Source organism: Hylobates moloch, unplaced genomic scaffold (assembly GCF_009828535.3).
Source record: "Hylobates moloch isolate HMO894 unplaced genomic scaffold, HMol_V3 SCAFFOLD_13, whole genome shotgun sequence".
NCBI lineage: Eukaryota > Metazoa > Chordata > Mammalia > Primates > Hylobatidae > Hylobates > Hylobates moloch.
The window spans coordinates 96,112,818-96,135,003 of record NW_026652288.1 but is presented as its reverse complement, the minus strand read 5'-3'; the positions used below and the strand labels follow the sequence as shown (position 1 = coordinate 96,135,003).

General features: G+C 44.4%; 1 protein-coding gene across 1 annotated transcript; it reads right to left on the bottom strand.

Annotated features, from left to right (window-relative positions):
* Window positions 1-2,121: 2,121 nt before the first annotated feature.
* Window positions 2,122-13,990, bottom strand: HRG (histidine rich glycoprotein). Its single transcript, XM_032171856.1, has 7 exons — window positions 13,808-13,990; window positions 10,969-11,085; window positions 9,992-10,082; window positions 8,216-8,382; window positions 7,142-7,222; window positions 4,876-4,977; window positions 2,122-3,018 (listed from the first exon to the last, which is right to left on the bottom strand). The coding sequence occupies exons 1-7, from the start codon at window positions 13,988-13,990 to the stop codon at window positions 2,122-2,124; spliced, it is 1,638 nt and encodes a 545-aa protein (XP_032027747.1).
* Window positions 13,991-22,186: the final 8,196 nt, after the last annotated feature.

Genomic DNA, 22,186 nt, shown 5'->3' with positions numbered 1-22,186 from the left:
TTCGAGACCAGCTGCTGGTCAATATGGTGAAACCCCGTCTCTACTAAAAATGCAAAAATTAGCTGGGCGTGGTGGCGCATGCCTGCAGTGCCAGCTGCTAGGGTGGCTGAGGCCGGGGAATCGCTTGAACCCAGGAGGTGGAGGTTGCAGTGAGCTGAGATCGTGCCACTGCACTCCAGCCTGGGCAACAGAGCAAGACTCTGTGAAAACAAACAAACAAACAAACAAACAAACAAAAAGAAGTCTAGAAAAGCATGGTGTATTGTCTAAAACCTCTAGTAGAACGTACCGTCCCGGGGTGGGAATGGTTTCTTATCCCATTATTCCCTTGCAGTATCAGGTGTGCATAGGAAGAATGCACTTAACTGAAATGAATTGAGAACTTCAACTCCTCTGTATTCCAAGGAATATTTTCATTAACTCAAGCAGCGTTTACGAAAGTGCTTTGTAAATTATTGAACCCTACTCTAGTGCTTCTGCAGGAGGATACATTCTGAGTTATTAACCTCTGTATCTTTTGCCCTCCATGAGTCTCACCTTTCTCCTCTCCCTGTTCAAGCAGCTGACCTGGTGTTCGTGCCTCCAGGAGGAATGTGATTCTGCAGGCCCACATTCAGCTGCATCTGCCAGTGTGGTCACGCTGGTTGTTTATGGATGGTGACTGTTCTGATAGGTTGTTGTTTCTGGTCTGGTTGGTCAGTGCTTGGGTCGTGTTGATTATGAAATACTTTGAGTATCACTATTGTTGTTGGAAGATAGACAGAATCTGAATTCTTTTAGTTTGTTTCAAGTGATTGAGTCCTGATTTGAGGAGGAAAAAGAAAGAGGAGTACAGTGTGGAAAAAGAGTCTTCTGGCCCTAAAAATAAATAAAGTGAAGTTACCTGAGACTAGCAAGAGAGTCCTTAGCTGAGGGAGAAGGTATAAGAAGAAGAGTGGGGTAAGGGGTCTCTGAGGCAGAGGAGACCTCTGCCCTGCTTTCTGGGCATGCAGCTGGGAAGGCAGCAAGATCCCAGGAAGAGAGTAGCCATATGCCATACCTTGGCAGTCATGTCCATTACTAGTGTACAGACACTCCTGCACCCCCAGTTTGCTACAGAAGTAGCAGATAAATCAGACTGAAAGAGTGATGTGAACAGGATTGTGACTATCCCTGAGCATGATGGCTGTCACTCATGATGATGATCATTGGTCCAACAGTCGCCCTGGCTGACGGATAGTCACTATCCTGCTTCCTACCACCTGGACAGCTTGGCACTGTGTGAGATCCTAGAACTGTGGCCCAACTTTGTGTGGAAAGTAGCAGGGCAGGGCAAGGGGACTCCAAGAAGGACTGGGGTTCAATTTCCCACTAAGCAAGTAGGATGGCATCCTCAAATAGAAATTAATTTGTTCTGAGCAAAAAGTGACATTTCTTGTGCACCTGAATTTATGGTCATGATTCATGTTAGCAAGCTTCTTTGCAATTTATAGCCAGAGGTTTGTTTGCTTCATGACGAATTTAGAACTTATTTTTCCAAAAGAAAATTTAGACGCCTAGTAATAATCACTAGGAGAGAATTTAGGTCACTTTAATAATAATAAATAGGGGGAGGGTGGGAAGCAGGAGAGCATTCGGAAAAAGAACTAAAGCATGCTGGGCTTAATACCTAGATGATGGGTTTGATGCATGCAGCAAAACACCATGGCATGCTTTTACCTACATAACAAACCTGCACACCCTGCACATGTGCCCTGGAACTTAGAAAATAAAATGAAATAAATGATAACAATAGTTTCAATACCATACTTTATTGGTATGCCCAGGTATAGCCCAAGCAGTAACAGAGACTCTAGAATTAGAGTTAAGTCCAGGAAAGAAGGAGATTCTGAGTGGCATAGATTTGCCTTAAGTGATGTAGTGGTGAGTGACAGAATTAACTACTAATTGGCAGCACTGAGTTCTTTCCTCTCCTTTCCATTTGATCTCCTTCTCAGGCCATCTCTTTTCCCATTCACATTTTGCTGCATCTTCAGTATGAAAGTGAGTCAAAAAGAACTGTAATTTTCACAATTACTGGTCATTTTATCTATGTTTCTAATTCAATGTATTATTCATTTTCCTCTTCAAAGGAATCACATTTTATTTCGGAAGTGTATGTGCAAAAAACGTGGAAACTTGTGGAAACTCACGCTTGAACTTCCCTGGACATGATTCAGAGGCTGATTGAGGAAAGGGCTGAATGTCTGGCTTTAGAGGGTGTTTGTGGGGTGGCAATGGGAAGCTGGGAAAATTGGCTTCAGGAAGTGGCAGCACCTCACCTTTGCTTAGAGGAGGGAGTCGGTACACAAATCCAATCTGTCTGCAATGGAAGGGACGGGGTCCTTTACCTGGGCCTTGCCTTTTTAAGTGCCCAGGTGGTGGGCCATGGCCGTGGCAACAGTGACCTTGGTTATGGGGTGGTGGGTCACAAGGTCCATAGTCTTGGAAATCATGGCAGTGGGGATGGGGGCCATGGGGATGGGGGCCATGGGGATGGGGGCCATGGGGATGGTGTCCATGAGGATGGCGTCCATGGGGGTGGTGTCCATGAGGATGGTGTGCGTGAGGATGGTGTTCATAGGGGTGGTGTCCGTGGGGATGCTGTCTATGGGTATCATGCTCATGAGGATGGTGTGCATGGGGATGGAATCCATGGGGGTGGTGTCCATGGGGATGATGCTTATGGGGATGGAGGTCACTGAAATTACTATTATGAGAATGTCTTTGGGTCCCATTTGTGTCAAAAGTGGCATGTTGACAACTTGAGCAGGACATGGGCAATAGTGGGGGAGGGCCTTGTGGAAGTGGGGGTCCATGTGAGTGATCTCTTTCATCTGGAGGAGGTGGGGGTCCATGTTTGTGTGGCTCGTGGGGATGATGATGATCTCTGGATCCATGGGGCTTGAATGGAGGCTTGGTGGCGGAAGAATGCTTATGCCCACCCCAGTGGAAGGGATGTCCCAAATGAGGCGGTCCACCATTGATGTTCTCATGTTCCTGGAAAAGGTCACAGAAAAGTGCCTATCATCATGTAACATAAAAGAAGATGGTAGATACTTGACTTGATTTACACCAATGGCTCCCAGATCATAGACTCCACAAATCAATTTAAAAAGTATTATGAAGAAAGATTCTCAAATCGTTATCTAGCCCAGTTGATACTTAAAATATTAGCAACAACTATCATTTACCACCATCATTGTTTCACAAAAGAAACGATTATTTTTTCTGAGACTGAATCTCACTCTGTCACCCAGTCTGGAGTGCAGTGGTGCAATCTCTGCTCATTGCAACGTCCACCTCTCAGGTTCAAGCAATTCTCCTGCCTCAGCCTCCCAAGTAGCTGGGACTACAGGTCCAAGCCACCACACCCACCTAATTTTTTTTTTCTTTTTTTGAGACAGAGTCTCACTCTGTTGCCCAGGCTCCTAATTTTTGTATTTTTAGTAGAGACAGGTTTCACCATGTTGAACTCCTTGTTTCAAGTAATCCCCCCAGCTCAGCCTCCCAAAGTGCTGGGATTACAGGCGTGAGCCACCACGCCCAGCCTGGAATGAAATTTTGATTAAAAAAAAAAAAAAAGAAGGAGCCAGAAACACGATGTCAGAGTAAAGGATTGTCCTTTAGATAGATAAATGTTAGATATAAAAAACGTCATTATCCTTAATTTTTTTTTCATTTTTACTACACAGAGTGGTGAAACAATATCATGACCTGGCACCCATCTGTAGACCAACACTGGAAAACTAGTGCCTTATAACTGATATTCTTAACTGAGGTTTGACGGTATCAACATCCCTTACTCCTAAAGGCTGAACACTTGACCTCTTCTCTCTCTTCCTTGTTCAGAGTTTAATTTTTAAAAAATAGCTACGGAGGCCGGGCGTAGTGACTCACATCTGTAATCCCAGAACTTTGGGAGGCCGAGGCAGGTGGATCACCTGAGGTCGGGAGTTCGAGACCAACCTGACCAACATGGAGAAACGCCATCTCTACTAAAAATGCAAAATTAGCTAGGCATGGTGGCACATGCCTGTAATCCCAGCTACTCAGGAAGCTGAGACAGGAGAATCGCTTGAACCCAGGAGGCAGAGGTTGCAGTGAGCCGAGATGGCACCATTGTACTCCAGCCTAGACAATAAGAGCAAAACTCCTTCTCAAAAAAAAAAAAAAAAAAAAAAAAAAGACAGAGCCATGTTCATGGTGACAATCCTGCCCTTTGTTCCTTTTTCTTTTTTTTAACTTGGGATTAGATGTTTGGATTATTTTAAGTTTTGTTTCTGATATGAAAAATTTTGTGAAGCAAATCTTTGTACTCATGTAAAAAATAGACCAAAGATTTCTGAGACAGATGCAAAATATGGTTTTGCATCTTATTTTATATACATTTACATAATAAATTTGAGGCTGATTTATTCCCCTTAGATTCTGTGCCCAATAATATAAGCTTAGGAATGACTAAGTCTCAGCACTAGAGTCCCAACTACAAGGAGCATTTTCAAATTCCTTCAAGTTTGGTTGAATTGGACACGATTTTAATTTTCTGCCAATTGTTACCCCTCTTCAATTCTTGGAAAAGTTTTCATATTTTTTGTGTCATCTGGCAATTGCACTCCTTTCCCCAGTTGTGGGATACTCTCTGTATCTTTTTTCTTGCATGTCTGTCTGTCTCTCTCTTTCTGTCTCTCTTCGTCTCCCTCTGTCTCTGTCTCTGTCTCTCTCTCTCTCTCTCTCTCACACACACACACACACACACACACACACATACAGAGCTTTAGGAACCAACAACACTATTTGTGTACGTATGTCACTTAATCTGGCACTGCCATGACAAAGTCTGCTTAGACAACCCACCTGAGGGTCGAAGACTTCGCAGTTTATGACAAGGTCTTTTGGGCTTTCCAAGTCCAAGGCTTCTACATCATAGAACAAATCTGCTCTGCAGAATCCAAAGACCTACAAAGGAATGAGGAGCTGTTAGTGTGTGTGTCCAGATAGTGTGAAGATGACCAGCCAGAGTTAGCTTCCAGACATTCAGAAAAGGAAGAAGTGCTTTAGAAAAATCAGGGTAATATGATCAGATATTCCCACCAGTTGTTCAGCAATCTTTCCTTCTTAACACTTTGGGGAAAGTGCAGGTGGTGAAGGGTATCACTCAAGTTGCTGTGGTTTTTTTCATGAGCGGACACCAGCACTGGGCTTCCCCATGGGTGGTGGAAATGATGAGGAAAACCACATCATTGCTGCCTTGCCTTTAGGCCAACCCTTCTGCACTGGAGACCTCAGTTGCCTGTGCCTAGGACAATGAGGAATGGTGTCAAAGAGGGATTTTTACAACTTCAGCTGGTCCCTTGGAGGAAAGTGTTGGACAGGAGGGCATCTGTATAGCATAAAGATGGGTTTTCATGGACATTGTCAAGGCAAGTGTCTGCTGACTCCACCCAAGTACAAGGGCTAAAACTGGCTGCCACTCCTGTGCTCCAGATGCTCCTAAACCCACCTGTGAAAGATTGACTAGGACAAGAGGACGGCTGTCTGCTAGAAGAAACTGCTAAGCATTGAGGTTCTGAGTACAGTCTGGGAATCAGAGAGACCTATGTTAATCCTGGCTTCTCCATTTCCTAGTTGTGAGTTTGGGAAAGTTACAAAAGATTTCTGAAAGTCAGCCATTGTAAAATGGGGATAATACTATGTACTCACAGGTTGTGGGAGGGATTAATTAAACGAGAGGATGCAGTAAAACACTTACCCCTGAGCCTCCTCCTCAGCTCTGGGTTTACATTATCCACACCAAGATCATGAAGGGTTTGTTGGCCATAGGAGTAGGGGAGGGAGGTGTCTTTTCTGGTGGCCACTAAGAAGGATTCTAGACCTGGTTCAGTGTGGATATTAGAAGAGCTAACAAAGGTACTAATGGATGGCTTCTCCCTTTTGACCAGGGAGAATGTGTTGTTAAACCTCAGAAAAATCCTGGACTTGGCATCATAATTAAAATTCCACTTCCTAACACTCTCTAGCTAAGTGCCCTTAGGTAAGTGCTTTTAATTTTAGGTCCCCTTGTCACAGGGAAATGTAGGCAGATACTTGCTTTTACTTGTCAGCAGGATTTTCATGAGGCTCTGACCTGGCAATAACAGATGTGGAGGTGTTTCTTTAACTGTAGGTCACCATGCAAATGCCAGGTGGTATTAATAATGTCTTCCGGCAGCTACATGGGAATCTATTTGTAAATGATTAGAGGAAAAATCCCACTGGACTTTGTATGAGAATAACTAAGTTTTAATCTCAGCTTGATTGTGAACATTGGCAAGACCTCTCCTTTGCTGAGCTTCAGTTACCTCCTCATTTGTCAGGTGGGATTCCTGTGAGTGTCAATGATGTGGAATTAATAAAACCACCTGGTGTAGGGTCTTAGTACGAGTTACTATAGTTCTAACTAAGCCTTTAATCCTAATGAGTTAGAAACTTAGTTTTAAGTTTAGGTATATATCATGTATATTATAAAATCATGTTCTTATGGTTCGCTTAGGTTCTCTGTGCCTCAGTTTCCCTATCTGCTAATTTGGGATAAAAACAGTATCTCTCTCATATGGTAGTATGAGGGTTAATAAGTTATCATAGACCGGGCATGGTGGCTCACACCTGTAATCCCAGCACTTTGAGAGGCTGAAGTGGGTGGATCACCTGAGGTCAGGAGTTTGAGACCAACCTGACCAACATGGTGAAACCCCATCTCTACTAAAAATACAAAAATTAGCTGGGCACGGTGGTGCATGCCTGTAATCCCAGTTACTCGGGAGGCTGAGGCAGGAGAATCACCTGAACCCGGGAGGCGGAGGTTGCAGTGAGCCGACACCGCACCATTGCACTCCAACCTGGGCAACAAGAGCGAAACTCCATCTCAAAAACAAAACAAAACAATAAGTTATCTGATGTGTAAATCACCTAGAAGAGTGCCTGGCAGGTACTAAGTGCTTCCCAGATGATACTTTGTATTTCACAGACATTTCTTCCTCCTTCTCCTCCTCCTCATTTCCTTTTCCTCCTCCTCCTCCTCCTCCTTCTTCTTCTTTTATCTCTGTGATTCTAGTCAACAGTCACAGACATTTCTTATACTCACATTGGGGTGTCTGGGGAAATTGTGTCTGGAGCAGTTCCGCACAGAGAAGTCCACAAAATAACCGGTTCCTTCCCCTCCTCTCTAGAACAGATGGGATCAAAATGGTTTCAAGAACAGACAAAGAAAAAGGAAAAAAAAAGCAGTAGATAACTACCATTCAATATTTTTTAAGGCAGTATGAGAATTCAAAATCACCAGTATGTGTCATTTTTTAAAACGGTTTCTGCCTTTTAAAAATGTATCACCTAAGTGATAAGGTGAATACCATTTCACTGAAAATGTTCAAATAATAAATGCATAATGAAGTAGAGTGTGAAAAATCACCCCTCCTGCACTCCAACTTCTTCCCAGAGTTTTCATTCTCATTTATTTGATGTGTTTCCTCTTCGAGTGTTTTCCTAGGTGTGTTACACATACACAGGTAGATCTAAGTGTTTCATATAAAAGGATCCATAGTCTAAGTCCTGTTCTATAACCTGCGTTTCTCTGTACCAATGTTTTCAAACTACAGTGCTCATGGGTCCAAACATTCTTTGAGCAACTGCATGGTACTCATTTCTTTACTTGTATGCAACACTACCTATTTAACGCTGCGTTTTCTGAATGCACAGCAAATGTCAACCAGTTGCTCTACAAGACAGCTCTGGGTGAAAGCACTTGGGTCCTTGTAGAGAGAGCAGGGAACTGTCTAACTATAGGCACATTACTTGGTGTGGTGCGGTAGTTTCTCTGAACTTCAGTTTTCCATCAGAGTACAAGAAGGTTAGTATTGGATGATTTGTAATGACACAACCCTCATATGTTCTTGTCTTTCCCTGTTTCCTCTTTAGATTTTCTCTCGTCTCTGTCCACTCCCCTACCCAACCTTCAAAAAAAAAAAAAAAAAAGTGTTTGAGGAAGGCAATTTTTTGGTATTTTTTTAATACCTGCTGCCTGTCTTTTATGGCCCCAAAAGTGACAAATTAAAAGGCAGCTGGTCAACTGAGGCAGGTGGAGAGGGGACGCCATTCAGTTTCTGCTGCCAGGTTGGGGTCTGGGCCCTCAGACTCCAGCTGAACCTTAGTGGAGACTCACCACTCTTGCGACTCTCTCGATTCGGTCCACTCTGAAAGAGGCAAAGTCATCATTCTCCTCTTTGTACTTCTCAAGGGCTTTGTCGGCTTGTTTTCTGTAGCGCTCAGTATCCTCCAAGAAATCTAAGAGGACGGGACTGTCTTTGGTATCGGCCAGTGCTGAAGAGACTGGAGAAAGAAGATGGCAGTGTCACAGTTAAGGGCTGGAAATGTTAATAGTGGCTTGGTGGCAAGAATGACAATAACTTTCATTTTAAGGATGGGCAAATTGAGGGTTGGAAGAGCTAAGTAACTGCTTCAAGATCAACCAGCCATTTGGCAACAGAACTAAACTGCTGATTCTTCCTTCGAGTCTTTTTGATCCCCATGTCTATGTTGTGACCCCTACTCATGATGCCTTCACCAGTACCACTGATAAAGTGCTAACATATATATATATTAATATGACAACTATGACATTTGCTAATAAATATGTAATCTATCATATAATATCTATTGTATATTTATATATTATATCATACACCATATATTTATATATTATATATCATATATTTATGTATTATATAATATATTTATGTATTAATATGATATATATATAAACATATATATTAAATAATAGAGATGGGATTGAGCCACATTGCCCAGGCTAGTCTCAAACTCCTGGGCTCAAGCGACCCTCTGGTCTCAGCCTCCCAAAGTGCTGAGATTATAGATGTCAGCCACCGCACCAGGCCACTAATATTTTAATAAGTTCTTCCTGTTGTTGCCAAGGAGGAAGACAGAGCATTAACATAGAGTTTTGCCCAGAGAGAGGAGAAGATACAGATCATCCTTTCTTCAATGCAATCTCCTGTGGCAGTAGCTTGCATTTCTGTATATAATATCATATTTAGACTTGCTATTTTAAAAAGGAATCCTGTGATAATTCTTTCTGAAATTGTAAATTAAAAGGGTATGGAGGCCGGGCGTGGTGGCTCACACCTGTAATCCCAGCACTTTGGGAGTCCAAGGTGGGCAGATCACCTGAGGTCAAGAGTTTGAGGCCAGCCTGACCAACATGGAGAAACTCCGTCTCTACTAAAAATACAAAATTAGTTGGGTGTGGTGGCATATGCCTGCAATTCCAGCTACTTGGGAGGCTGAGACAGGAGAATTGCTTGAACCTGGGAGGCAGAGGGTGCAGTGAGCCTAGATCACACTATTGCACTCCAGCCTGGGTAACGAGAGAGACACTTCATCTCAAAAATAAAAATAAATAAATAAAAAAGCTATGGAATTTAGAGTTAATACTCCTGGGATAGTGTCACGTCTTCACAATATCTTGGCTTTGTTCTTGAGACCAAGTCGTTTATCCTCTTTGAGCATCAATTATTTTGTCTTAAATAGGAAGTGTCATAATCTTTACTTCATGGTCCCAAGACTTTACTTCCTCCCAAGACTATACAACTGGCAGACGATGACTCAAGCTAAAGCAAGTCTGACTCCAAAGCCTATATCTGTAATGATGCAAACCTACCCCTCCTAAATCTCTATTTTCATGTGTTGAATTTCTTTAAAAGAAGGTGTACCAGTACCAGGGAAACTTGTCTCCCTTCTGTTCTCTGGAGAATGAATAATGATGGAGTCCGTGAAGTCTTTTCTTTCATGTACATCATAGATGTACATGAATACATCTGAATATATATGAATACATATGTACATAGATGAGACAAATACCACAGTGTGATTGAATTTGTATTAATCAGGAATTAATTAGCAATTTGACAAATTACCATACCAGAACTTGTGGTGCAGTTAAAGTCAATCACTCTGAGATCCTGAGATTCATGGGAATGTCTTCTAGCTATTACCTTACATTGTCCGATCACCTGTAAGAAAGAGGATCTTGAGGACTTGCTGAGTCATTGCATCCTGCCTTCCTCAGGTCGGATATGAAAGAGCAAAAAGGTGATACAACATCCTCCTACTGTTCATTTAAAAACTCATTTCTTTCATCAAAGCTTGTCTCAAACCCTGCATTTTCTTAGTCAGTTTCTGTGTGCTGCATCCTGTTGGCACTCAGAATCCTCAGGAGAACCAGCGAGAAACTATTTAAAGCATCATGGCCATGCCCTAAACACTTTCAAGGGAAAAAGTGGTGAAACTCCCAGGAATGTGAACCTCTCATTTTCTGGAAATGAAATCTTGAATCTCTGCTTATTCATCTTCATGTTCTCCACCTGTGTCAGAGAGCCTGGCATTTGAGTACCCACCTCCCACATGCAAAGCCAGATCTTATTCCTCAGCGTATATCCTAGGTGCTGAACAAGACTCAATTCTTCACTGCAAGTAACTCCTTTGGCCATTCCTGAAAATAGGACCACTGTACATAGGACACAATTACAAGTTCATAGATTCTCATACCTGTAGACTGTCAAGAGTGGAAGGCCCTTAGAGTTCATGAATTCCTAAACCCACTTCTTATTTTACGGTCAAAAAACACCAAAGTGGAGGGATGTTATTAGGTGATTTTCCCAAGGACCCACAGCTGGTTATGCTCTTTGATGGGACCACACGCCCTGCTGAGTTGTCTTGAACTGTGTTCCCAGGAAAGACTGTCAAGAGTATTGCTCAAGGTTAACATCATCTTCATGAATCTCAAGGCAAAAGCTGCCCTTTCTCTTCTACTGTGTTAGCCCAGACATTGGCTGAGTGAACAGAGTAGATGGAAAATAAGAATGGTAAGAGCAGAGGGAAGGTGCCCTCTTTACTTACTATTTCAGATGGACGTCTGGAATCAGGTGACTCACAGTCATTCCAGTATTTCCTGGATAGGACCGAACAGTCAGATTCTTGCACATCTAAGGCTAAGTAATATACAGTTGTATTTTCCTGAGGAATGCCAAAAGCAACATGTGAGTAGCACATGGAAACCTAGCAGGTTTTTTTTTTATTTATTAAAGCTATATATTTATTACTTAAACAGAATTCCTGTTCCTCTCACTGTCTTTGCAGATGCCCTACCTTTGTGTCATTTGATCTATTGATTCCAATACATAGCTTAAATGAGTTATTTCCAAATCTTTTTTTTAAGTGGTCCTGATTTGTCTTCTGCCCATAAACTTTAAGAAGCTATCACTAAATGGCAGTGGTGGTTTAGTGGAGGCGTCATCACCTACACACGCCTAGAAATATAAGTCATGACAACCTCATCAGGGCCTCCAATCTGTCCTTGTAGCTGTGTCCTCTTGCCCAGCTCTATTACTGATCATGGGATTTTCTGCTTTGATGTCGCTTTGCCCAAAGCTAAATCCTCTCTCTTCTCTTACAAACCAGCTGCCCTCTCCACTTCCCTTGTCTTTGTCAGTGGCACCACTAACAATATATTGCCTTAGACTCTGGGGTAAAACATGTAAACCTATGAGACGTTTTCCTTGTCCTTGCTTTTGCTATCCAGTACCAGGCCCTGAATGGTCTTTCTCGGCAATATCTCTCATGTCTATTTCTCAGTCTCGTTGCCCTGACTCCCACTAACCCAGGTCTGCCCCTTGTTCTTTCATTCCTGAATACATAAATAGCTTTCTACTTCATGTCCCTGTCTCTTGCCTCAATTTCCCCAGGCACATCAGGACGCCTCCCCATCCACCCGCTCTCTATGCTAGCTCTCAGAAGTAGCTCTGTGCTGCTGTATCCTATGCCCTAACATGTGTTGACGAGCCTGGCATGGGACTAATGGTCACTGAATTACTGGTTGAATCCTAAACTCCTGCACACCTGTTCTCTGCAACCCACAGTTCCTCCCTCTGTGATACTTTCAGAAGGGTAAACTACCCTCTGTAGTACTCCTTGTCTGGCCTCTCTAATTTCAGTTTTTCCATCAGAGGGAGAGTAGGTTATCTGGGGAGCTTAGAGGCAGGCTTCATGTCTCTCTATAATGTCTATCAGCTCCTCTAGTCCAGTTTAGGTAGGCGTGTAATCTAAGTGAAGACAGTAAGCTTTTCTCACCTCAAGACAAGCCCACAGGCTTGGCTCCCACCTGATGGCTGCTCCAGAGCCCATATGGAACTTCTGGAATCCACCTGCTTATATTCAATGGCTCCCTAACACCCTTCTTCCTGATTCCATGCCCACCTAGAAGTGCTGGTGTCAGGAATTCACCAGGAACACCTTTACCCAGAACTGTTCAAATCCTACCTATGCGTGATTACACAGCGGAAGCCTCCTCCCATCCAGTCTTACTAGATCTCCCCTCATTAAACTGCTCCAGTACATTTACCACTCCTTTGGTCACTTGGCTATTGTTGGGGCTCAGAACATGGTACCTCAAAGTATGGTACTTTGGCATGCTGAGTCCTTTGAACTGAAGGAAATGGGAAGGGCCTCAGAAGCCAGATCTGTCTGACCTTCTGCCCTTTGTTCTCCTACTCTGCTTTCTCCCCGAAGGCAAGCCATAGAAACTAAAATTTCTCTTCTCCAGGGCAGGTCACAGATGGTAGAATCCCTCTCCCCGAAAGCATCCATAAATCCTAAAATATGAATCTAACCTTCCCCCTGTGTCTTTCTTTGTAGGAGCTGGCCATAAAGAAATTCTCTGACCTACTCTCTTTGATAGCAGATCCTCAGATCCGCATTCCAAAGGGATCGTGTCCCATACTTGGGAGAAAGAAATGCCACACAGAGAGGCCATGAAGAACTCAAACAGAGAGGGCTTGCTGGGTCCTTCTTTCAGCCTATGACTCTTAGATTACAGCCTTTTGTCCCATCACACTTCTGCATTCTGCACAGCCTTCGTGGATTCTAAGTATGCAAGTGGCCAGTTTCTTTGGATATCTGAGTCTTCATTTGTGAAGACTCCAGTGTCAGGTAAACCTTGGATTAAATAAATTTGTATGTTTTCTTCTACTATTTTTTTTTTTTTTTGAAATGGAGTCTAGCTCTGTTGCCCAGGCTGGAGTGCAGTGGCACCATCTCGACTCACTGCAACCTCTGCCTCCCAAGTTCAAGCGATCTTTCTGCCTCAGCCTCCTGAGTAGCTGGGATTACAGGCGCGCACCACCATGCCCAGCTAGTTTTCGTGTTTTTAGTAGAGACGGGGTTTCACCATGTTGGCCAGGCTGGTCTTGAACTCCCGACCTCATGATCCGCCCATCTTGGCCTCCCAAAGTGCTGGGATTACAGGCGTGAGCCACTGCGCCTGGCCTTGTCTACCAGTTTTATTTCAGGCTCAGTTAGGAGCCTTAGGAGGATTGAGAAAACTTCCTTCTCTCTAGTTTATCCTAGTAACTTACACTGTTTGCCTATATATGCCAGCGTATTATTATTTCCTGGAGGCCAAGGCCCATAGTTTATTAATGTTTCTCTGGCAGTACTTAGCATGTAATTGGGCTCAGCATAAATGCTAATACGTACCCACAAATCGAATCATAGTTAAGGGCACACTAATACCAAATGTTAGTTTGAAGGAAAAAAGAACAATTTAGAGCAGCCACAGAAGCCAAACAAAAAACTCTGACCAAAGCCATTCATTGTGCAAAGCAGTAAGCCTAGAGGGTAGAGTCACATTTGCCCCCGTGTGTAATCTCCCAACTCAGCTCTGCCACTGGCAGTTCCTCACCACTCTGTCCAAGTGGGCATCAGCAACCCGCAGCAATTGGAAAAGGTAGCCATCCCGTCGCCTTTTATTGATCAGGTCTAGAGCTTTCTCAGCCTCCGGCTCAACAGCACTACAGTCAGTGGGACTCACGGCACACGAATACTGCAGTGTGATCAAAAGCAGTGCTGCAATGAGCGCCTTCATTTTGTTAAACCATCCCTTGCTATGATCTGCCACTGCAGAGAATTTTATACAGACTTTCTGAAACACACGCAATTGATTAAACAAAACCTTGATACATTTTTATTGTGTAACTGGGGGTGTTCACCTTGACCCTGGGTTCAAATAACCATCAACAAGCTGTAAATGATTAGTGGGTCCTGGGGACAGAAAGTTGAGAAATGCTGCTGATGAGTGGGTGGAACTGTGATCTGCACAAGTCTGGATTTTTCTAGTAGATAGCAGATCTAAAGTACATCTTTGAACATAAGCAGTGCCTATGTTGGTGTAGGGGGCGGGGCTGGGGTAATTTTCCTCCATCTGCCTGTCTGTCTCGGCTGGAAATCTCCATCATCAGTCAGTGGACTGATGGATCATGGCACTAAAACTCCTCAGTAGAAGGCAGCTGCATTATCTAAGGGAGGGAACATGTTAAACAGGTACCATTATAAAAGGAAGTGACTTCAGGTAAAATAGAATAATGAAGAGCCTGTCGTTTTGAAGTCAGATCTGAATTTCTAACCTGGCTCTATTACTTTCTTACTGTGTAATGCTGGGTAAGCAGCAAAACTTCTCTGATAATTAGTTTCCTCATTTATGAAATATGGATTGATACCTCTTGGCAGGCTTGTGTGATAATTAAATAAGAAAACAGGCCAGGCACGGTGGCTCATGCCTGTAATCCCAGCACTTTGGGAGGCCGAGGCGGGCTGATCACAGGGTCAGGAGATTGAGACCAGCCTGGCCAACATGGTGAAACCCTGTCTCTGCTAAAAATACAAAAAATTAGCTGGGCATGGTGGCGGGTGCCTGTAATCCTAGCTACTTGGGAGGCTGAGGCAGAAGAATCGCTTGAACCCGGGAGGCAGAGATTGCAGTGAGCTGAGATGGTGCCACTGCACTCCAGCTCAGGCGACAGTGTGAGATTCCATCTAAAAAAAAAAGAAAGAATAAAAGAAAGCAACCAATATAATTCTTGGCATAGAGTAGGTGCTGAATAAGTGACGCTATTTATTACTATTAGTGTGCCTGTGAAGAAGTTGGGGACACCTCATGCCATCCCAATTCCCTGCAAAAAGAATTGGTTCATGTGGAAGAGGATGGTGGTGAGAGTAAGAGTCAAATAGTTGGATGCCCGTCCCACTGTGAGAAGGGATCAGCATTGGGGGACTGGGCTATGATACAGCTGACCCCCTACCTTCGCCCTTCAGAAGAAACCCGTATACCTATATGCAACCCTCAGACCAGCAGAGCCAGCAGCATCAAAAGGGACCAGAGGGAATCAGCCTAGGTTCCGTCCTCACTGCCAACAAACAGCCAGTTAGGCAGCATCTCCATTCCTCCCTGTTCTATCCACAGTGAGTGTCTGTGAGAGTCTGCAGTAATGTCTCTCAGACTCGGCTTCATATTAGAATCACCCCAGGAGCTTTAAAAAGTCCTGATGTCAAGGACTCCCTCCAGGACAATTTAATCAGAATCTCTGGGAGTGGACTTTGGTATTGGTAGTTTTAAAACTCCTAGGTAATCCAGTGTGTGCAGTCAAGATTGAGAATTACTGGGATTCTAGAGTGAACTGAAGAGAGGGAAAGGATTTGAAGATAGAAAGAAAAGGGAGATATATGAAAAGTAGATCTCATTTCCACAAGTCAGGGTTAATGAGTGCAACATGTTTTGAATAATGTTTGCAATTGAACTTTTAATGTCAGTAACCTGGCTTTTAAATACCCAATGGGACCAGCCCAGTGTAACGGAGAATGAAAGGAATGTATGGAATCTGGTCAAGGTGTTAAGACGCTCCAACCCAGTGGGGAAGGGGGAAGCTATTGATTAAAACAAAAACTATTTTGAGTTTTTGTTGTTATGAGTTTCTGTTATTACGAATTGAGCTCCTTAATGAAGCTCTTCTATTATGGCTATATTGGCTGCACCCTAAATGGGGTGTCCTGGGTGAACCAAATGCTGGTGTAGGGAAAGGAATGGGAATGTTGAGGGGATGGGAAGAGGCATCAAGAGCAGGAATATAATTTCCTACAGTACTGTTCTGCTGAGACTAAGGAGTAGCTCAGGGAGTCATGCATCCTCTTCCTCTTGCTTTATTGAATCTTAAAGAGCGATACTCTACAGTACTAATGATGCCATTCTAGCAACTGGAGTAGCTTCGGGGGAGAGAGCACATTAAGGGTGCTGGGATGGTAATGGTTGGGAGGAAGCTGAATGGTAGTAAGAGAAACATTCTGTCCTGAGAACTCTGATCCAGGAAGTGATATGTGGCTTTGGGGATGGTTCCTATTAGCATTATGGGAACTAGAGAGTGGCCTCAGATGGAAGTGCTGACTTTATACAGATGGTATCTTTCATGCGCGTCCGTGTGCAGAGACCACCAAACAGGCTTTGTGTGAGCAATAAAGCTTTTAATCACCTGGGTGCAGGCGGGCTGAGTCCGAAAAGAGAGTCAGCGAAGGGAGATAGGGGTGGGGCCGTTTTTATAGGATTTGGGTAGGTAAAGGAAAAAGGGAGGTTGTTCTCTGGCAGGCAGGAGTAGGGGTCACAAGGTGCTCAGTAGGGCAGCTTTTGAGCCAGGATGAGCCAGGAGAAGGAATTTCACAAGATAATGCCATCAGTTAAGGCAGGAACAGGCCATTTTCATTTCTTTTGTGGTGGAATGTCATCAGTTAAGGCAGGAACTGGCCATCTGGATGTGTACGTGCAGGTCACAGGGAATATGATGGCTTAGCTTGGGCTCAGAGGCTTGACATTCCTGTCTTCTTATATTAATGAAAAAAATAAAACGAAATAGTGGTAAAGTTTTGGGACGGCGAAAATTTTGGGGGATGGTATGAAGAGATAATGGGCGATGTTTCTCAGGGCTGCTTCGAGCGGGATTAGGGGCAGCATGGGAACTTAGAGTGGGAGAGATTAAGCTGAAGGAAGATTTTGTGGTAAGGGGTGATATTGTGGGACTGTTAGAAGAAACATTTGTCATTTAGAATTATTGGTGATGGCCTGGATATGGTTTTGTATGAATTGAGAAACTAAACGGAATAAGAGAAGGAGAAAAACAGGTATTAAAGGTCTAAGTATTGGGAGGACCTAGGACATCTGATAAGAGAGTGCCTAAGGAGAGTCAGCATAGTCCTGCCAGCAAAGATTATTTATTTACTTCAAGAGTTCAGAGTGGTAGTTTGCGAACAGCACCAGGAGATATCAGCTGTGATGGCTTGGAGAAACAGTGTAAACTGGTAGTGTAAACAAGAGCAGGGCATGTATGAGTAGTTGAGAACGGTGAATAGGAGTATGACTAGACAGAAGATAGTAGGATGACAAGTTTTTTGGGGCACAGTCTAAGTTGGTCTGCTGTCTGGAATGAGACTGGGGCTTAATAAAAAGGATCGTCTATACAGGAGCTTAAATGGGCTGTACCTTGTAGCATTCTGAGGACAGGCCTGAATTCTGAGAAAAGAAAGAGGTAAAAGTATTTCTAGCCCTTTTTAAGTTGGTGGCTGAGCTTGGTGAGGTGTGTTTTTAAAAGACTATTAGTCCGTTCTACTTTTCCTGAAGACTGAGGACTGTAAGGGTTATAAAGCTTTCACTGAATACTAAGAGCCTGCAAAACTGCTTGGCTGATTTGACTAATAAAGGCCGGTCTGCTATCGGACTGCGTAGAGGTGGGAAGGCCAAACCGAGTAATTGTGTCTGACAGAAGGGAAGAAATGACCGTGGTGGCCTTCTCAGACCCTGTAGGAAAGGCCTCTACCCATCCAGTGAAAGTGTCTACCTAGACCAAGAGGTATTTTAGTTTTCTGACTCGGGGCATGTTGAATAAAGCTAATTTGCCAGTCCTGGGCGGGGGCAAATCCCTGAGCTTGATGTGTAGGGAAGGGAGGGGGCCTGAATAATCCCTGAGGAGTAGTAGAATAGCAGATGGAGCACTGAGAAGTTATTTCCTTGAGGATAGATTCCATGATGGAAAGGAAATGAGAGGTTCTAAGAGGCGGGCTAGTGCCTTGTACTATAGCATAGCCTGCCTTTGCTGGTGTGTGGCGATTAGGCCTGGTGGAACTACCATCAATAAATCATGCGTGATCAGGGTGAGGAACAGGAAAGAAGGAAATATGTGGACATGGGGTGAATGTCAGGTGCATCAGTCATGGGGGTCAGGTGTGGTATCAGGAATAATGTGGGAGGCCGGATTGAAGTCCAGGCCAGGAACAATGGTAATTGTGGGACTTAACAAAGAGTGAGTACAGCTGAAGGAGCCAGGGAGCAGAAAGTATATGCCTCGGGTATGAGGAAGAAAATAGATTTTGGAAGTTATGAGAAATGTAGAGAGTGAGTTGAGCATAGTTCGTGATTTTTAGGGCCTCTAAAAGTATTAAAGCAGCGGCAGCCACTGCATGCAGACATGAGGGCTAGGCTAAAACAGTAAGGTCAAGTTGTTTGGACAGAAAGGCTACAGGGTGCGGTCCTGGCTCTTGTGTAAGAATTCTGACCACATTAACCATGCCTAGGAAGGAAAGGAGTTGTTGTTTTGTAAGGGATTGAGGTTTGGGAGATTAATTGGATATGATCAGCAGGTAGAGCACGTGTGTTTTTATGAGAATTATGCCAAGATAGGTAACAGATGAGGATGAAATTTGGGCTTGACTGAGGTAATGGGGGCTGTCTGTGAAGCCTTGCAGCAGTATAGCCCAGGTAATTTGCTGAGCCTAATGGGTGTCAGGGTCAGTGTAAGTGAAAGCAAAGAGAGGCTGGGATGAAGGGTGCAAAGGAATAGTAAATAAAGCATGTTTGAGATCTAGAACAGAATAATGGGTTGTAGAGGGAGGTACTGAGGGTAGGAGAGTATATGGGTTTGGCACCATGGGGTGGATAGGCAAAACAATTTGGTTGGTAAGGCACAGATTCTGAACTAACCTGTAAGCCATGTCTGGTTTTAGGACAGGTAAAATGGGGGAATGGTAAGAAGAGTTTATAGGCTTTAAAAGGCCATACTGTAACAAGCGAGTGATAACAGGCTTTAATCTTTTCAAAGCATGCTGTGGGATGGGATATTGGCATTGAGTGGGGTAAGAGTGATTAGGTTTTAATGGGATGGTAAGGGGTGTATGATCGGTCACTAAGGAAGGAGTAGAGGTGTCTTATACTTGTGGGTTAAGGTGGGGAGATACAAGGGGAGGATGTGAAGGAGGCTTTGAACTGGGGGAAAAGGCGGCAATGAGGTGCGGCTGTAGCCTAGGAATAGTCAGGGAAGCAGATAATTTAGTTAAAGTGTCTTGGCCTAATAAGGGAGCTAGGCAGGTGGGGATAACTAAAAACGAGTGCTTAAAAGAGTATTGTCTAAGTTGGCGCCAGAGTTGGGGAGTTTTAAGAGGTTTAGAAGCCTGGCTGTCAATACCTACAACAGTTATGGAGGCAAGGGAAACAGACCTTTGAAAAGAAGGTAATGTGGAGTGGGTAGCTTCCGTATTGATTAAGAAGGGGACGGACTTCCTTTCTACTGTGAGAGTTACTTCAAGCTTGGCGTCCGTGATGGTCTACGGGGCTTCCGAGGCGATCGGGCAGTGTCAGTCTTCAGCTGCAAAGCCGAGAAGATCTGGGAAGGAGTCAGTCAGAGAGCCTTGGGCCAGAGTTCCAGGGGCTCTGGGAGTGGCTGCCAGGTGAGTTGAACAGTCTGATTTTCATTGGGGTCCTACACAGATGGGATACGGCTTAGGAGGAATCCTGGGCTGTAGGTATTCCTTGGCCTGGTGGCTAAATTTCTGGCACTTGAAGCAAGCTCCTGATGGAGGAAGTCTTGTAGGAATGCTTGACTGCTGCGGCTTAAGCATGTGCGGCTTAGGCATTTTGAAGTTCTTGTATGCTGGAGGTGTGGCTCGGTTTTGTCTCACAGCAGAGGCAAGTAATTGTAACTCAGAAATGTGTTGCTGTCTGGCTGCTGCTTCTCTATTATTGTACACCTTGAAGGCGAGGTTGATTAATTACTGTTGTGGGGTTTGAGGGCTAGATTCTAATTTTTGAAGTTTTTTCTTAATGTCAGGAGTGGATTGGGTGATAAAATGCATATTAAGAATAAGGTGGCCTTCTGGCCTTTCTGGGTCTAGGGTGGTATAGTATCTAAGAGTTGCTGCTAAGCGGGCCATGAACTGGGCTGGGTTTTCGTCTTTACCTTGGGTAGTCTCTTTAAGCTCGTCATAATTAACAGCTTTGTGAGCTGCCTTTTTAAGCCTTTTGACTAGGCAGGAAATCATGTAATCTCGCCTAGCTACACCTGGGGAATCTGCCTGATAGTTCCATTGGGATCTTCTCCGGAAACTGCTCTAATGCCTTCCTGGAGGTCTGGCTCTTGAAGCCGATGGTTATCAGTGTGAGATTGGGCTAGAGAAAAAACTCTTTCCTGTTCATCTGGGGAGAGGGTAGAAGTCAGGATGACATTTAAGTCACTCCAGGTTAAATTGTAGGACAGAGTTAGATATTGGAATTCCTGTATATATTTAGTGAGGTTTGATGAGAAACAGCCTAAATGCTGACTGATCTGAGAGAGGTCTGATAGAGAAAAAGGTACACGTACCTTGACTATGTCTTCAGTTCCAGCCACCTCTCTAAGAGGAAATTGTTGGGCAGGTGGGGAAGAACTAGTCGTGGAACTAAACTGTAAGCTGGACCAGGTGTGAGGAGGGGAGGTGGTAGAAGGATTACAGGGTGGAGGAGTGGAGGCTGAGGAGGAATTGGGACTTAGCTCGGCCTGGCGATGAGCAGCCTGGGGAGGACGGGAAAGGTCAGATGGGTGTGTAGAAAAGGAAGACTGGAAAGACTCAGCAATGCTTGGGGTTGGGACTGAGGGGACAGGCGGGAGGGAAAGAAGGAAGATTTGGGATGAGTTGCACTGGGAACAGAGACCAGGGAGGGACCAATGCATAAAAGAATGCCTGGACGTCAGGAATGCCTAACGTCCGTTAGGCACCTCAGACCGTTTGCCTATTTTACGACAAGAATTATTTAGATCTCGTAGGATGGAAAAATTGAAAGTGCCATTTTCCAGCTATTTGGAACTACTGTCGAGTTTGTATTGGGGTCAAGTGGCATTGCAGAAGAAAATAAGATGCTTAGATTTTAGGTCAGGTGACAGTTGAAGAGGTTTTAAGTTCTTAAGAACACAGGCTAAGGGAGAAGAAGGAGGAATGGAAGGTGGAAGCTTGCCCATAGTGAAGGAGGCAAGCCCAGAGAAAAGAGTAGAGACACGGAGAAGGGGTGGGGGGTTTTTGCCCTCCAGAAAAGCAGAGAATGGGTCGGGGGCACAGAAATAAGGGGTTGGGGCACAGAGATAAGAGGTTGGGCCATGGAAATAAGGGATCGGGGCACAGAGATAAGAGGTCGGGGCATGGAAATAAGGGATCGGGGCACAGAGATAAGAGGTCGGGGTTCCTGCCCCTCCCCTAGAAAAGCGTGACTTGCCACTAAGGGTGAAGGACCAAGGCAGGCATCCTTGCGTGGTCTGACACCTCTGAAACCTGGGTGAATAATCAGAGAGGCGTCCCTGCAATGATTAAACACCAAGGGAAGGCTGCTTTCCTTAGTCCATGACTGGCGCCGGAGTTTTGGGTCCACGGATAAAACGTGTCTCCTTTGTCTCTACCAGAAAATAAAAGGAATTGAAATTAAGAGAAGGGAGAGATTGAAGCATGGCGCCAAGATTGAAAGGAGAAAGAGGTTGAGGGATAGTGAGGGAGGTTGGAGAAGAGAGTAAAAAGAGGCCGCTTACTGGATTTGACATTGGTGAGATGTTTCTTGGGCTGGTCAGTCTGAGGACCTGAGGTCGTAGGTGGATCTTTCTCACGGAGCAAAGAACAGGAGGACAGGGGATTGATCTCCCAAGGGGGGGTCCCCTGATCTGAGTCACAGCACCAAATTTCATGCGCGTCCGTGTGCAGAGACCACCAAACAGGCTTTGTGTGAGCAATAAAGCTTTTAATCACCTGGGTGCAGGCAGGCTGAGTCTGAAAAGAGAGTCAGTGAAGGGAGATAGGGGTGGGGCCGTTTTATAGGATTTAGGTAGGTAAAGGAAAAAGGGGGGTTGTTCTCTGGCAGGCAGGAGTAGGGGTCACAAGGTGCTCAGTAGGGGAGCTTTTGAGCCAGGATGAGCCAGGAGAAGGAATTTCACAAGATAATGCCATCAGTTAAGGC